Source organism: Nothoprocta perdicaria, unplaced genomic scaffold (genome assembly GCF_003342845.1).
Source record: "Nothoprocta perdicaria isolate Ctin4 unplaced genomic scaffold, notPer1 scaffold_2, whole genome shotgun sequence".
NCBI lineage: Eukaryota > Metazoa > Chordata > Aves > Tinamiformes > Tinamidae > Nothoprocta > Nothoprocta perdicaria.
Genome location: NW_020455204.1, coordinates 5,922,351 through 5,939,379, shown reverse-complemented (window position 1 = coordinate 5,939,379; position 17,029 = coordinate 5,922,351). Strand labels below are relative to the sequence as shown.

The 17,029-nt window shown below is 38.7% G+C and overlaps 1 protein-coding gene across 9 annotated transcripts in view; it reads right to left on the bottom strand.

Annotated features, from left to right (window-relative positions):
- Positions 1–238: 238 nt before the first annotated feature.
- Positions 239–17,029, bottom strand: part of RIMBP2 (RIMS binding protein 2) — a 102,556-nt gene continuing 85,765 nt past the window's right edge. For 3 of the 9 annotated variants that reach the window (XM_026037517.1, XM_026037514.1, XM_026037519.1), the window contains 8 exons: positions 15,254–15,371; positions 9,002–9,183; positions 7,946–8,114; positions 5,923–5,988; positions 4,689–4,792; positions 4,069–4,140; positions 3,544–3,678; positions 239–1,094 (listed from right to left, as the gene is read on the bottom strand). In XM_026037517.1, the coding sequence (XP_025893302.1) occupies positions 906–1,094; positions 3,544–3,678; positions 4,069–4,140; positions 4,689–4,792; positions 5,923–5,988; positions 7,946–8,114; positions 9,002–9,183; positions 15,254–15,371 (1,035 nt within the window). In that variant the 3' untranslated portion in view covers positions 239–905. Of the gene's footprint in view, positions 1,095–1,673; positions 2,936–3,543; positions 3,679–4,068; positions 4,141–4,688; positions 4,793–5,922; positions 5,989–7,945; positions 8,115–9,001; positions 9,184–12,035; positions 12,189–15,253; positions 15,372–17,029 lie in introns of those variants that run through there. The other 6 variants (XM_026037515.1, XM_026037520.1, XM_026037518.1 and 3 more) reach the window with 4 other exon arrangements.

The window sequence follows — 17,029 nt, the reverse complement described above, 5'->3', positions numbered from 1 at the left end:
GGTGAATCTTACGTCAATACAACAATGCCCATCACAGCAAAAAAAAAAAAAAAAATTGAAAAGGGAGCAATTTTTTATTATTTTTTTTCTTAGTTTAGGACACTGAAACCTCAGGTTTGGATATTTTAAAGTGTGGGTGCGTTCTCTGAGTAACTTAGGCTGTATCTGGCTTTAGTGAGAATATGTTGACAAAAGTAATCCATATATGGGCATTTTGTTTTTATTTCTAAGGAGAAAAAAAAAGCAGCATTTTGCACAACACTTTCAAACTCCCAGGAGTTRCATTGGACGTTAAATGGAGTCAGCAACATAGTACTTGATCTTAAATTACCATGTTTTAGGGAAGATGAAGACAGTTGAATACACAGTACATACAATGTATACGCTGTATATTTATTAGACAGTACAAATCATTGTGCATTAATAAGGCAAAACATCAAGGCTGATTAAACTAGGAGTTTCAAGACCATCTTTCTTTAGGATAAAGTCTAGGTAGGGTAGGGGAAAGTGGAGCCATTGTCAGGGAAGGGGGTTTTCTTTCCCATCCTGGCTTAAAGAAACCAAATTGCTGAGCTATATCCAATGGAGTTACGAGAGTAGAGGCGACCTCAACTAAACCAGTGTTCTTGTTCTGGTCTTATTGTCCCTTCTCCCAATTTCTTTTTCCCCCCTTTTTTTTTTTTTTTTAATAAAAATTATATTTGTGACATTGACTTTTAGCAGGAACAAATCCACGTGCTTTTTCCTTGCCAGTTTGAGTAGGCGATTCACATGATGACAGTTAAAAATGCCAAGGGTTCAGTTAAGTTGCACTGCATAGTCATGAAAGCCCTAGTTTTGATGTTTGAAAAAAAATAAAAAATACACAGATTGGAAGCTTTACAAGTTGTCCAGGAGTACATGAATCATTTCACTGCACCAAGCTTTTTCAGCAGTTTCTTGCCTTTGGAAAGCAGCCCCTTTTTCTTTTTCGAGGACATATCCCTGCCTCTCCCGGGACTACCAGAACCCACAGATGACGTAGGTGACCCAGAATGGAGATGGACTGTGGGTGATGGTGCTCTCCTTGGGGTACCTGTATTCTCAGGAGGAACCTATTAGGTACATTGTTATAATTTACTGAATGTTTGAAAGCTTAAACGCTATTAACATCAAGAAAGCTGGTAACATCACTTGTCCCATTACCCACTTAAATAAAAGGTCAGGTTCACTTTGTGGCTTAACAAACCATAGGGACTTAGGGAAACTAATGGAGAAATTTTGAGAAAAAAATACAGGCAAGACAACACACTCCAGTAGAGCCCGAAGTTGGTAACACTTTTGAACAGAGTTGGATAAAGTGGTTTGGCCATAGTTCTGGCAAAAGCCAACAGAACTGGATTTGCATTACAGTACTCTTGACAGCGAGCACACAAATGAAGAGGGACACTTGTAGCTATGGATTCAAGAAAATTAAAACTTGATAATTAATCGCCACAGAGCAGTAGTCTGTAGAAGCCAAACCATTTCCAGAAGGAATTACTGCAAATGCTACAGAAACCCTCCCTCCCTCCCCCCTTCTTKTAATGTCCTTTAAATGCCTTTTCCTTAAAATTAGATAGCATATATACATATTTGAGAGGATGGCACACTGGCTTAATTAAAAAATAAAAAAAGAAAAAAAAGAAAAAAAAAAAAGAAAGCTAAAATGAACCTTAATTGCAATCAAAGAAAGCTTAAAGACCCTGCATGCTCGATGTGTATGCTGCAGCTATGAGTTGCTGAGTGGAAGCGAAGCCTTGTACAATAGTTAGAATGACAGCATTCCTAAAATAGTTTAAACAGAGCTATACTTTTTTTTTTTTTAATCATCAAAAACACTTGGATGAAGAGGCTAAAACTACTTATACTAAGCCTATGGTAACTACGGTGCCCTGCTGACAAAACATGGTAGTATATGTTAAGGTATTTTCATAATAGAATCCATGCCTTAGGGACCCTGGGTATTTTGTGTTTAAAACATTAGCAATTTACTGCCTTGTTGTGCAACAGTGAATTAAGCAAAGGAGCTTCAAGCCAACTTTGATTTTAAATCAAGGTCTAATTCTAATGAAAAAAGAAAAAAAAAACAAAAAAACAAAACAAAACAACTTAGTAAAGCACCCCAACGTACACCTGAAGATACCATATATTTAGTCTAATGCATTCATTGAGTGAGCTGCATGTTTCATATCAAGACCTCTATTGCATTGGTAAACCAAACAGTTGCTAGTATTTCAAATGTGTGTCCTTTCTCCAAGTCCTACTTCACGTCAGCATTTGTTTTGTTCAGAATTCTTCAGAGTTAGGCAAACAGGAGGATAATCAATCATGGAAAAATACATTGTAAGGCAGCTATAMGTAACTATAGTGGAGTTTAACGAGTTTCAAAGCCAACTCTACTCCTATGAACTACAGAACTCATCAGCTTCCATGTCRTTTGTATGTTCTTGAAGGGCTGAGAAGATTGTGCTTTTTCTCTTTAGAGGGCTGTGAGGACTCTGCATCTCTCAGGTTGGCTAGCAATGCAATATGCAGCTCTCATTGTAGGGCCATTAAACATCAAACTCTCCTTTCCATGTAAACAGAAACATTTAGCTCAATAAGAAATATGCTCCAAACGTTGACCTTCATATCAAGTGAGACCTAATTGACTACCTTGCCAAGACTTCCTTTTTAAAGGAGTTGTCTCCAAAAAAATCTACATTGATTTGCGTAGATACAGTAAACGCATAGAGCCTGTTCTCTGTGGCCAACGATTTTGGAGACATATTTCTTTTCTTTCCCCACAGTTAAGTTTCAAGACTTGCATTAGATAGTCAGGTAGCTTTAATTGGTATCTTTATTGGTATCTTCAGTTGCTCACTTACGTGAAGGCTACATTGCCTTATTAAGGTGTGAAATGAACACTCTTCTTCTGTTTCCAAGCAGATGAGCAAAGAAATAAAAATATATATAAAATATATAATATATAAAGGTATTGCAGTGATGAAACAAAACCAAAAATGAGAAACTCTAAACATGACTAGTCTTTCCTAGAAGAGAAGTCTGTGGGCAGTTAACTAATGCCAGTTGGAACGGGAAATCTTAAGAGTTAAAGTGATGAACAGTGTCAGTTGTTTTTACTATCTGAATTTATGGGAATGCTTGCACCAGTCTGTCCTCTGCAAGAACTCTTGTTTTCACCTAAGCATTGCATGTAGTAGGAATAGTTAGGAAGCGTTAAGAAGTAACTGTCTTCTCCAGGGAAAAGCTGGCAATACTCCATTTATAACTGAGACACTCTAATGACTGCAATTAAATTTTAAATTTAGGTTCTTCATTTACAAATGTTTGCAACATGCTGGTGAAAGGCTAAGCAAAATCACTTTTCCTTATTCTGCTAAGTTTTATATAGTTGAAAGTTAAATTATTTAAAATGGGCAAATGGATTTAAAAATGTTAAAATTAATGTCTAAATTATATATGAGACAGAATACAATGCAAAAGAACAAAAATTAAGATTTTCCTTATTCAGTTGCTTACCCTTTTTGCTTTTGTACGCATCGGTGTGTCTTGAACATATCGTGAGGGTGCATCAGACAGATAGACTTCAACATCATCAGGCACTTCTTCAAGAAAGTTGGAAGGAACCAGCCCCTTTTGTCCATTAAGTTCACCCTGTAACAAGGTGAACAGTTTTCCACTTGAGTGAATATTATAATTAAATCAACACTATCTGCAAAATGCTGGAGGCTAAACTGATTCCTAAGAATAACAATCCATAAATACATGTGTTGAGGTGACTATGAGTCACCTTGAGTGCAGTAATGTTCTCTCCTTTTTGGGAAAATGGGAACCGTGATGCAAATCCCTTTTTAAAAGTGCTTCCATGCATAGCATATAGGTCGATTTTTAAAAAAGAATTAGGTTCATAGCTGTTTCCACAAAATACCAGGCTGGAATTATTCCCTTATAGCCAGCCAGGCTGCCATTTCCTAATCCCTCTAGCAGCAGTTGTTCCCACCGAGCCCACTGCAGTTCAGCCTGGCCAGATAAAAGACAACTTACATAGTAAAATCCGTCTTCATCAATCTCACCGAAGACCGTGATAATGTCCCCTGTGCAGAACGTAAGCTCAGCCTGCAGAAAGAGGGACATCGGCAGCTCATGTTGCTGCTCAGATGCAAGGTGGGTTACAGGCATTTAAAAGCATGCTTTGCTCTATCAGTTTGTCAGGCTGAACTCGGCTGCTTCTAGAAAATAATCCTCCTCCTATCTGGAAATGTGTAAGGGAAATTTGCAAAGAGTTGGGAAATAATTATTCCTTACTATTTGTATTTTTTTTTCCCCTCATACACTACTTTATGTAGAGATACATGTATTGTACAACCCTATGCAAGGCATTGTAATGCATTGAGCCACAGTATCAAAATTGTAGAAAGGATCTTCCTTTAATGTGTTTGAGCAAGAACCATAGAGCTAATTGCACACTGCTCATGAACCTTTCTTAAACATTCATCTGTCTAAAACCATTGTCTACAAACATCAACATATTTGTAATTGTGGACTTTCTCTTACTTTTCTACATGTCAACTGTAATGTACAACACTGCTTTCTAGTGCCAGCTACGTATTGTCTAAATTATGGACATATACATTTAAAAAAATAGTGAATAGCTATGTCAGTACCTCTACATCCACGTTGGGAGAACTTTCTCTCGGATCATAATCATAGAGGGCCACCATCCTCCTTGTAGAAACCGAGTGCTGCCGGCCGCTCCGCCTGTTCCTTTCTGCTCCGGTCAGAAGGAGAGGGAAGGAAGCAAAGCTATCAAAGTTATTTCAAAAGAAAAACCAAGGTGCAGCTTTTTGGTATGTCATTTTCATACAAAAGTTCTGCATTTCTCTAGTGGAATGACTGGTGGCCACAGACCACCAAGCCTATGGACGCAGACATAGGCTCCAAAACAACATGTACATTTCCTAAGCTGCTGAGCACCATGGTTGCCCTCATTACTCTAAGATACTGAAGCCTCTGACCTATTTGCACAAGTGATGTTCAGGAACCTACAGCAGTTCTTGGCTGGAACACTTGGGTATCACCAGGTTTATAAAAGACAAATGTTCGGATCTCTGCTTTGCTTTGCTCCACACATTGACTACCACCTCCCTCCAGCTTCTGAAGAGCTGTGTAGTGGGACAATCTTCCCCTTTCTGCGAGATGGTTGGAACAAGAACTGGACTCTCTCAGCTGCCCCAAGGCAGGAGAGGTCTCCTAGTATGTTCATGCTCTGCAATATTTCCAATGCTCCCTGACTACAAAACCCCATTTCAAGCACAGTTTAATTTTACAAGTTTCCTTTGTGGGCAGCAAAAGGAAAGGAGCAAAACATACTTTTTGGAATCCACCTGAAACGCCTGTTGACCAATCTCTAAACATTTACAGAGAAATCCAGGATGGGCTTCCTTCTAAATCTGAATGGTATCAGCATGATTGTTGCAGATGATTGCTGCGGCAAGGGTCACATGCTTGTTAGTACTACTGGCAAACAGGCGCCGAGGGCAGGTCTGATGAGAGGCATGAGGTAAGGAAACCACTTCTTATTTTCTCCAGTACCAATGCAAGGGCTTTGCACAGAGCACAAGGAGAGGTCCACAGCGATGGCACCAGTTGTGGGACCCAATCCTCCTCTTCCCCAAAGCCACACTGACCTGAACCTAAACATCTCTGAGCCTGAAGTGCTTCTCGTGGGCGAGATCCCATCATTCTGGGACAGGAGATCCTATGTCTAATTTCTAAATGTCAAAATTCTCCACCTTCTTGTTTGCAAGGGATTAAAGGCATGAAAAAATAAAACCAGACAGATCAAGTCATTTCAGCTCATTTACAGCTTGAATCAAATGATGTTTGCTTAGCACAGACCTCTTTTAGACTTTCGGGATCTGCGGTGTACAGAGCGTGTGCTCTCTTTGAAACGGTCACAGTTGACTTCAGGAAAGGAATGCATACAAATAAAAGAAGAGAAGATATGAAGCTGTTCAGAGTTCGGCTTTTAAGGCTTTAATGTGGGCAAAGGATTAAGAATATAGTCATATGAACACGGCACGTTAAGGTGTCTGATATGACATTGGAAACGTAATGGCACGAGACAGATTGGCAATTTTGAGCCTGTTTCTGCTAACAGACCCACATGGGCAGCCCTGCGAGGGCCGGACTCCGAGCACATGGGTCTGTTTGCTGTTCTCAAATTATACTTACTTTTAGATTAAGCCAAACTAACTATTCTGTTGAAATCCATTCCTGTATTTCTTTTAAAATAGGACTAGCAAATTTAATTCATACTAGAAGGACAATGATGCTTTTAAAGGTGAACTGCTGGGGGTAGGTTGCTAACAGCTCTCAGAAACATCCAAGAATGAAAAAACAAATGTTTACAAGTATAAAGAAGAGCAGTATTTCTAGAAAAAAAAAAAATGCCTCTTCCTCTGTCCAGGATTAAGACTCTCAGCTATTTCAGGACATACTGACAGTTGAGTGCAAATGAAAAGAGCCAATGACATTTGCAGCATATTTATGTCCTTAAAATAGCCAAAATATTCAAATTATGGGGAAGCTATATTAGGATTCATTTTCAAAGATAATTTGTATCAACATGTTTCAAACAAGGATGCAGTTGATTTAGCAAGTTATTTTCTGTATTCAAATGTGACCTCTGAATAGAATGAGAAATATATCAAGCCACTTACTAATCCAAACAGACCCCCAGTTGAATTTACAGAGGTACCTAAAACAGGGCAGGTATCTATTTCCAAAAGACTTCTAATGACATAGACTGATATTAACAACTACCTTTGAAGAATAATGCCTTAGATGACCCCGTCAGGCACAGCTGCCTTGTACCTGTTCCATATTTCTGGCCTATAGAGGTACCTATAGGTGTATGTGCTATACCTAGAGCAGCAGATGGGCAGTGGTATTTACAAGCGCATGTGGGTGGCAGTACTTGTGGTATTTACATGGCATCAATAAATACATAAATGTGAAAATACGGCATTTAAGAACTTAAATCACCCCTCTTTTTTCACAGGCAAGTGAGAAAAATTAGATATCTCAATATCTCAAAAAAAAAAAATCTCATAATTACTAATATGATTTCAGAAGTGGTAAGGTTTTGTTCAATCTAGTAAGAGAGTTGTGGAAGATTTCTTTGTTTTTTAGCAACCACTTTTACAGTTCACTTTTAAACTGGACCGAACCAATTCCAGCCCTTTATATATCTGTGAATTATGTTGAAAGTTTTGCAACATATTGAGATAGTTGTTTATCTTCAGAAGGAAGCTTAAGATACTTGCATGTGCATCTCTGTACAATGCATAATCAATAATTTACTACTACTGATCCATAACAGAGAAGCACTTGGTCAAACTCTGCTTTTTAAAGGGTTTGTTATTGCAGTATCTGTAAAATCTCCTAGTATGTAGATTTATCCCAAATTATATTGTACATAACCCTTTGCCACCATCCCTTTAAATTACTGGTAAAGTAGGAAAATGTAGAAGAGTAAAAAGAACAACAAATAAGTGATTCTTTTTATGCTTTTCAGCAGTGAGCATATCACAAGGCATCTCAGCACAGCACACTCCAAAGCACAGGGATTTGTTCTGTGTCTAGGAATTTTTCCAGTGACAAAAAAGACTTTAATAAAAAAATAAAATTGTGAGTGAAGTAGTGAAGATTCAAGTCTTCATTTATAACRAGAGGTGGAACCAAGATTATGTATTTGTTGAATAATGTTATCCAGATACTGACACAGAAAGTATCCCATAATATGATAAATTGCTGTAAAATTCAGATGCATCTGCATATAATAGAAACAAAGGCGAAGCAGATCCAGCCAGGTTAACAGCACCCAAAAGCTGGGTAAAGCATACGTATTTCCCCTTACCTATTTTCTCAACTGGCGTGTTCAAAGGAAGAAAACCTTGTTTTAGAAGCTGATCCATCATCTCTTCATCATCTGCTTGGATCTCAGAGACCATATTACATGGGATAAGGCCAATTCTTGTACAGGTTTCACCCCGGTAGAATCCATCGGCATCTTTGTCCCCATAAACCTGTTTGCAAAGAATAMGAGTGGTGGTCAATCGGTTTTATCATTTATGATTTTTAATGCATGAAAGATGGTTACTAAGTCATAGACAACTACAGCTTGGATAGGAATATATAATATCTGCTTTYGACTACTCTGACTTTTGCTATAAACTATGAATTGGTAACCTGAATTGTGATTTTAGACAAGTAAGTAGAAATCTGACCATTTTGTTTGCAATAAAATGYACGTAAAAGTGAGAGACATTCACTTCCTTAGCACAGCAAAAAAAAAATGCACGTACTGGTTTACAATGATGTTTATGGAACTATTCATATAGTTATTTCTTGTGGTATTATGCTCACTATTAATGACTTGGTGTCCAYATCCGGGAGAGAACCCTCAGAAAGTTGTGGTGTCCTCTGCAAATTGTGAGAAGGTTGTCCCCATATGTTAAATCTGCTATGAAAATTACTAATTCATTTAAAGTGTGTTAATGTGTATTAATYAAAATGCTCAGCCTTTAAAATATTACAGCAGCTCTGGTTATGCATGAAGGTACAAAGCTAGGCACTTCTGCAGTAGCTCTGCAGTCAAGAGGATGGCATCTCTGAAGCAATTTTCCATAGAGCTTGTGGTTAATGTTGAGGAGGTGGCTTCACAGTCCCAATTTYGGACTTATCAGCTTAATCTCTAATTGAATCTGTCCCTAAATACTGGAGGCAGCTTTGGGATTTTTGCCAACTACCTAAATATTTTTAAGTCATTAGCACCCAACGAGATCTATAGCCTGAACCTCTGGAGGAAAAAAAATGTGTGGACTCTAGCCATACAAGTTGTTTTCACTGCAGGGATCAAAGCGGACTCTGCTTGTAACACTGCTCCTTTGTGCCCCTTGGTTTCAGATCCCACCTTAATGATCTGTCCTTCTTTAAATGGCAACTCCTCTTCTGCAGCATCGGGGTTTGGGGACATGGTCAATGGATCGTAGTCGAAGAGTGCAACAAATATTCGAGTAGAAATATCCTCTGTGCCAGGGTCTGTTTCTGATTCTTCATAAATATCTGGAGAAAGATGGTCATGACCATAGCCATCTATGAAAGTGAAGTCAGAAAAGAACAATTCAGTGATACAAGCTGGCCTCGTTTTTTAACTTGCTCCAGTTTACATTTCAAAACTGTCGGGCATTTTAGTGGAGAATATAACTCAATAAATTGTCCTAGTAAGTTTGAGGGCTTTTAAAATTGTTTTTAATGTTGTATATTTTTAAAGCACATTCAATCTGCATGCACTGAATGTGGTGTTAYGTCCTGCACCACACTGACATTTACACACGTGTTAATACAACTCAGCTAAGAAAGCAAATTTTGTTAGGTTTATTAGAGTTGCCATAAACTAATGAAGCATGTACGAGTGACATAATGATGAGTCTTGTAGGCTGTAAAAATAACCATGCTTTGGATGTTTTCCAGCCCAGCTGCTTCTGCTCTTCATGGACACAAGAAAGCACATCCAAGCTGTATTGATAGACCATGTTTTAGGCACCAAGTTTAAAACATGGTTATACCCTCCTCTCTCCAGACAAGCAAGACACACTTCAGTAGTGTTAGTTTGCCAGGGCTGGAACTACAGTACCCACGATTTACTTCAAGAACAGTCAATAGCTAACATAGCAGTGCCCCTAAACCACACGAAACACTAACAAAATGGGTTAAAATCCAGAGGAATGGTTAAGTACAGCCTTTAACCACAGGCCTACTAGGAAAGGTCACCCATGAATATCACAACACTGACACTGTGCTGAACTCCCCTGCAGGGAACTAAAACCAATTGGGACACAAAGTGAGAACTGACATTTTGTCTCATACATATTTTAGATATTTCAAGTGACTCGGAGAATGCATTTAGTCTGTGATTCAACAACACGAGCATGTATTTCAGTAGAACATCTGGGCAAAATAGCTAACAATAAATATCTTGTTCGACAGCTTTCAATAGCTTTTAATTTTGTTTTGAAGGAGCATATAGCTGCATTTTCCCCAAAAGTAGGCGCTTTCAAAATACATGAAACTGAAGATGCCCCCCCCAAAATTAAGCACTCAAAATAAAAGCCAGTTTTGAAAGCCTTGGCTTATTGTGCAAGTCCAACTAACTTCAATGGGAGTCGGATAATTTTGCCGCATTCTTTGATGAATCAATACTTATCATCCAGTTGGCAAGGTCTTTTTAAGTAAGCTGAAAACACAGTGTTGTGATCTACAATGAAAATGCATTAACTATTTCTTTTTTTCTTTTTTTTTTTACATACCATTTTCACACTAATATTGTAAACATCTCTTACAAATTAAAGACTCCCACTTTTGGAAATAATTCAGCCATTTATTTTAACATTTTTGGTGACATTCCTCTTTTTGCCTCAATGTCAGATGCATTTCATACCACATTTGACATATTTAAACTACTGGAAGAAACTTTCAGAGGGGCACAGCTTTAAGGCGACAGCTACTGACTCTTGGGTTCAGAGCGCAGRAAAGAATGTCAATAGGGGAAATGCAGAACAGCAAAAGGGTAGGGAAAAAATTCCAGCCAACAAGCTTTATGCAAGCACAAAGCACAGGGGAAAAGGGCACGTATGGGACAGGAAGCAATGGGACACAGAGAATGGGATTCTTCCCTATTCTGTTCCCCTTCCCACAGTCAGGTTGCCGTTTTATGTTTCATTAGGCCCATTAGGCAATGGAAAACAGGGAAGGTAAGGGATCCCTATTTTCTTTAAAATTAAAAAAATATCAATTTTCTGCATCCAGCTGCAGTTAATGGCAGTTACACATAAGCCTAAATGATGGCCATGTGCATCTCAGTTAGGAGCACTAAAGCGTAATAGCCCTGACTCAGAACAGTCATGTTTGCTTCAGTTAAACAGAGCACAAACACCTCTTGATTAGTTCATTAGTGCATTATTTTGTTCTGTCAGGAAGGTGTGTGCATCATCAGACATATACACACACATATAATTGCGTAGGTAAAACTGCAGTCTTTGGATGCCTCCAGCCAGATTCCCAACAGGTGTAAATTACCACAATTGCACTGAATTCACTAGATAAACAYGGATTGATTTACACAAGTTGGTGATCTGGTCAGGTATGTTTGTTTGGAAATTCAACGTTAAATTAAAATTTACCTAAACTTTCAGGGACCCTTGTAAAAAGCAGAATCCTCTCCTAGATCTATATATGGCCCAGGCTGCTTCTATGGGTTACGTGTTAGACACTTCAGTTCACTGTGTTATGAGCCATGAAAACTGAGTTGTTGGTCATGTAATGATTTCTATGTCGATGAAGCAACAAATACTATCAGTGGTGGATATAATTACTACCTTTCTCATGTGATGCAAGTCTGTCATTCCAGTCTAATTATTCCTATWAATAAGAATAGTTTTTTCTTCCCCAGGTGGCAGAGCCAAAGGCCGATGCGGTCAATGTGAATCGACTGTTATCCCACGTGATAAATCAGAACAACACGTGGCAATACCAATTCCTCCGACAGGACACTGGGTTGTGGCAGAGCAGCTACTGGTCGGCYGTATCTGATCCCCGCGAGTCAGGTGGCAATGCAGTCGTTTGGATGGATGAGGGCTCAGGTACGTACAGTAAATACTGACTGGCATTACTAGCAGCGTAGCTTCACAGAGGTGCATGCAATGCAGTGTGCTCGGGTTTGGCTGGAGGTGGGAAGGTGGACGGCACTGTCAGGACACGGGGCTACGGGCTGGACGCCCCGCAGGGCTGCGCTGGAGACACTTACCTGGGCGCCGGGCAGAGCGGACCTAAGCGCTACCTCCCCTCGCATTGTGCATTGCATGCAAAGTTGGCATACAGAACCCGCACGTGTCAACACGCAGCTCTAAAATGCGTCTGGCAGAAAGGATGAATAATGTTCGGCATACCGTATCTATATTCAGAGGCCATGGTACGCTGCTGAGGCCATTTCTTGTGTCCACCAATGCTGCGATAATAAGCTTCTTCTTTTACGGGGGAAATATTTCCCTCACTACCTGACCGAGACTGACCGCCTTCACTGTTACTGTCCATTGTAATTTCTATGGAGAAAAAGGGAATGATCTATTAAAACATATTGTATAGTCTCCTTTGCGGAGGCTCCCGAGGGCAGGCTTGGCCTATCTTCTGATTCACATATCATAGGAAGGCTAAACGCAGCCTAAGCTTGGCCGGGTGTCTGTCTCAGCCTCTACAAGTACTKCAGCGGGGAAAAAAATCACAGAAATAGACATCTCCTTTTTAAAGCATCTTAATTTTGTGCTTGTTAAAATTCACATCGGGTAAATACTGCTGCTTGTTAGCTCTCTAGGTAGGCATCCTCTCTTATTATGAGGTTTAAATAATCCTACCTGCCAGATCTGCAAGGTCAAGAGCACTGTAAACTGTGCTTCACCTTCTAAAGTATACAACCTAAAAACAAAAAGTAGTTAATTGACTTACCTACCTACAAGAAACTATTAATCCAAAGTATTTATAAACTAATGGAAAAAATATTTTAAAGATTAAATTTCAGAATGTTTTGGAGAAAGATTTGATCACTGGAATCCTCAGAACATTATAGCTTTAGTCTTTCCTCCTAATTTAACCCCCAGCACTGCATAACGAATTTTCCATCATAGAAGCAATCCTTTAGTGCTGTTGAATAACTAAGTGACTACTCCAGGCATGTATGTAGGGGAATAAGTTGTTATGAGGAAACTAGGAAATCACATTTTTAAGCTATACACTGAGGTTAATAAATGTCTTTTTTTTTTTTAACAATCTAAAATTTGGCTTAATCTTACTTTTTTATTTCCTTTCATGTCATTCTCTATTCCATGCTTTGCAGAACTTTATATTATAAAGACAAAATCAAAATAATTTCCTTCTAAAACCCTACTTGCAGTCCTTACTCATGGGAAATTTTCTCACTACTCAGCAGGCGTTTTAAGCAGCGGGATGAAGTTTACACAGTGCTCTATTATATGCTTTGGATGCCCTACTTTGAACTCACTTTATTTATCTGACCTGCTGATACAATTCACATCCTCTAGATTTTTTTTTCCCAGCAAGCTTCCAGGAAGCAGCTTTTCTGTAGAGTTTCATCCAATGTTTATATTTGTCTCAATTCTCCTTCAAGTCAATTCTTAAAGTATGATGCTGAAAGCAAGAAGGCATACATATCTTTCAGCATTTTTTAATAACTAGTCTATTTAGTCAGAATTAGGCCTCTTGAAATCTAAGCCACATATGGCCTTTCATCAATTTTACAGCAAATTATTTTTATTTGATACTGAACATATTGTCCTGTAGTCRGCATGTTATCAGTATAAGACAATGTTGTAGCTCATTTCTAATTCAGTTTCCCCAAAGAGCATCTGTTGATCATACTTAGCACAAAATATACTAATTCATTAAGTTTTACTGAAAGAAATGAAGACAGATTTTTTTCTCTTATCTGAATATTGCCTGATCATAAGAAATTAATTTCTTTATCTCATTTCCAAAACATTGCTCTCAAACTACTAAACAATGAAGCCACTATTCACTATTTTCAATGTTTCAAYGTTGCTGACAGAAAGTGAGCACTGATAAAATTAAACATTTCCCTTGTTTTTTCATTTAAAATCAAATTGAAAAGGAGACCTAAAGGATTAATTCACACAAACAAAACTGATTTAACCCACTCTCCCACTGTTTATGGAAAAAAAAAAAGTTTTACCAGAAAATCTGAAAGAAGAACTTAATTAGATAACTACTTTTAGGCAGTCTAAACATAAACCAAAAAACCTTACTCTTGAGAAAGGAAGACTCCTTTCAGAGCAAAAGAAAAGGGACATTAAACTCTAACAGACCTGACACCATCACCTGCAAGCTATTTGGTTCAGCTAAGGACAACCTGCCAGATGCACAAGGGCTCCGTGGAGCCACTTCTCTCCATCCCGTTTGGTACCAGTGTTACTCCATTGACATCTGTGAAGATAATTCTGGGCTACACCAGGATATAGGAGCAGAATCAGACCTCTGAGCAGTCACATTGTCCTGCAGATACTAGGAATTACAGCAGTGTGTTTCTCCTCATCTATGGCTTCGTTAGTAACATTTACTATTCAGCAGGTACCAAATAATTGTGCCCGTTAGGAGGATCATTCTTTATATTTACAGAACTGTGATTCCAATGTGAGCCTATGAAAAGGGAAAAATATATAATACTTAAAAATAGCAGCATTCCCTTATCCTTACTACAGTCCCCACTTGTGATGCCTCTCCCTCATACAAATGTCAAGTGACAATTGCCTGAGTCTTCCTGATGATGCCTGGAATATTCCCAAATTAAAGTTCAGGTTAGAAATAGGGACCAGGGTGACCATACACCTTCATGGAGAAACATTTATGCTAACAGTTCTCTTCCTGCAGTTCTTTTGCATGTATTTCCTGACTTTCAGTGTGAATATTCCATGTTTGTCGGTGTACAGCACCAATTTTATCAGATATGTATTTGTTCAGAGTGTCTTCATTCCATTATCTTTTCTGTACTACTTTTTGGATTTTCTGGTATACACCAGCATATATTTTAAGACATGAGTAAACTAGAATAGGCATGACTCTGTTAGGAAAAGCAAACACACTAAATACATGCAAGTCTGTAATTTGTTATATTTAAAAATTTCCATTTTTCTTGGTGAATTCCAAAAAGTAGTTAAGAAAATGGAAAGTGAATGCAAAGTGATGGCTGATGAATGGAAGGATGGATGGTTGAATGGATGGCTAAATGGGTGAGTGATTRCATTTGTTTTATCTGTAGTAGCATCCTGATACTAGCACTTCTYTTTAGCTAAGATTTGACATTATCTTTATCAAACTCTGAAAAGCTCCAGTGCTCACTAAAYCCAATCAAAAGACTCCCAGTGATGTCAATGGATTCTGATTCAGTCCCCTGTGCAACCCCAGTATGCTTGCATTTAGCTCWTATTTTTATGGAGATGCTTTTCAACTCCTTTCACCCCATTTCAGAAGCTAAGAGGAACCATGGTCCAAGACAAGCTTCCACTGCTCCTGCTTTAAGGACCGCTTGCCCAACTCGGAGGCTGCAAAGCACAGAAATGCACCAAACCATCCAACTAACCAATGGAAGGGACCAACATTGGTCGAGACCTTTGTGGCACTGCACTGCCATGAGAGGACCTTCGCCCTGCATGTTCCACCCTTTCAGGCCGTCCTGCAGCTGATGGATTACCTAAAAGCTAAAAAAAAAAAAAAAAAAGAAACAACAGAAAAAAAGACAGGTTTGTGAGTTACATCAGGAGGCATCGTTAATGACTATATGACGGGACATGGATCAGGTCAATCACGTTTGGAAGCATAAGCTCTAAAGGCAACTAAACTTAGCTTTTAACTCAAAGGTTAGCTGAAGAGTAACTGTTGCCTAGCAAACCTGCGAAAGGAAAAATGGTGCCCTGACTTATGGCAGTTTTGTAAACAGCAGTCACACATCAGAACGAAAAGAAAAAGAAAAGAATTGTTTGGGAAACATTCTTTTGCCTTTGTTGTTGCTGCTAGGATGATGCTAGGAGCTCCCGAGGAAAGCAACCGGTCATTAGAGCTGTGTGGCGCTGAGAAGATAAGCCTGTTCTCTCCTCAGCTACACGGTTTTGTCCAGTTTGCAGCATGTGAACGAGGGCACATTCTTCTGTCTTTGCAAAAACAGCTTTTCTCTAGCGGCCTTCTGTTGTTAAAGCCTTTTAAAGGTCACTGAAACGTGTAGAAGGGAATGTAGACCCACTTCATCTCACATCACAGCTGTCTCTTGCTGTTTGCTACCTTACAGAACATGTTGCTATTTTAATAACTAAATGATTCTATTTGAATGGTCTTCAGGGATCATCATGCAGCATTTGGCACCAATTTTATTGGGCAAAATTGTAAAGAACCATTTCAGAATAAGCTGATGGTCTAGAAGAATAGGTAGCTGACTTCTACTCTTACATGAAGCATCAGATTTGAGATTTCTGGACTCTTGCAGACTGGGACAGAAAAGCACTTGCTTTGGTCTTTGGGGAGCAGGGAAGCCTATGGATGCACCTATCAAAGCATGGAGACTCTGCTATAGATTAATGGACAGAAATGCAAATAGGCAAGATCACACACAGGCATCCTGGAAAGTTACGGATCTGCCCTGGCCTCTCCCTTTGGAAGAAGCTGTTTGCCTGCATCCTCGCATGGAGATGCAGTCTGCAACTTCAAAGGCAAGAAGAGATGGTCTAAAAAGGAAGGCAAAGTAGTGAGAGTGCAGAGAAAAGGCAGAAAATGGAAATATGATGAACCTGTGACTCCACAAATCTGGGTCACTGTCACACTGGGGATTGCTTGATTCTTGTCCACAGATGCTTCATGATAAAGAGCATATCCTGAAAACTCTTGACAGTGAGATGAATAAAAGCAACACAATGAAATGGAATCCTCAAGACAAACGTTAAAAATAATAATTACTGATGAAGTATTTTTCCAGCTAAAACATGGCTTTTTGTAAAATAACATTTAGATGAGCAAAATAAAAATAAAGAAAAACAATCTTTTGGAAAATTATAGTTCAGCTAACCCTTAATTAAAATTTAGATTCAGTTGTCCTTTAATAAAAGCAGCCATTATTGTAATTCATTCTGTGGGAAAAATAATTGTAAAGCAAATTAAATTGATTTCAGCGTGACACAAAAGAAGACTGTAAAGCAAAAAGCGGAATAATAAACAAAAGTGAATGGGGGATAAAGGGGAAAATGCAGCAGATAGGCCCAAAAGATGTACTCTAAAAAGTAATTCAGAAAAAAAGAAAAAAAAGATAAATTAAAAAAAAAAAAAAAAAGAACAAGAGGAAGAAAACAGACTGATTTGGCAAGCAGATGTT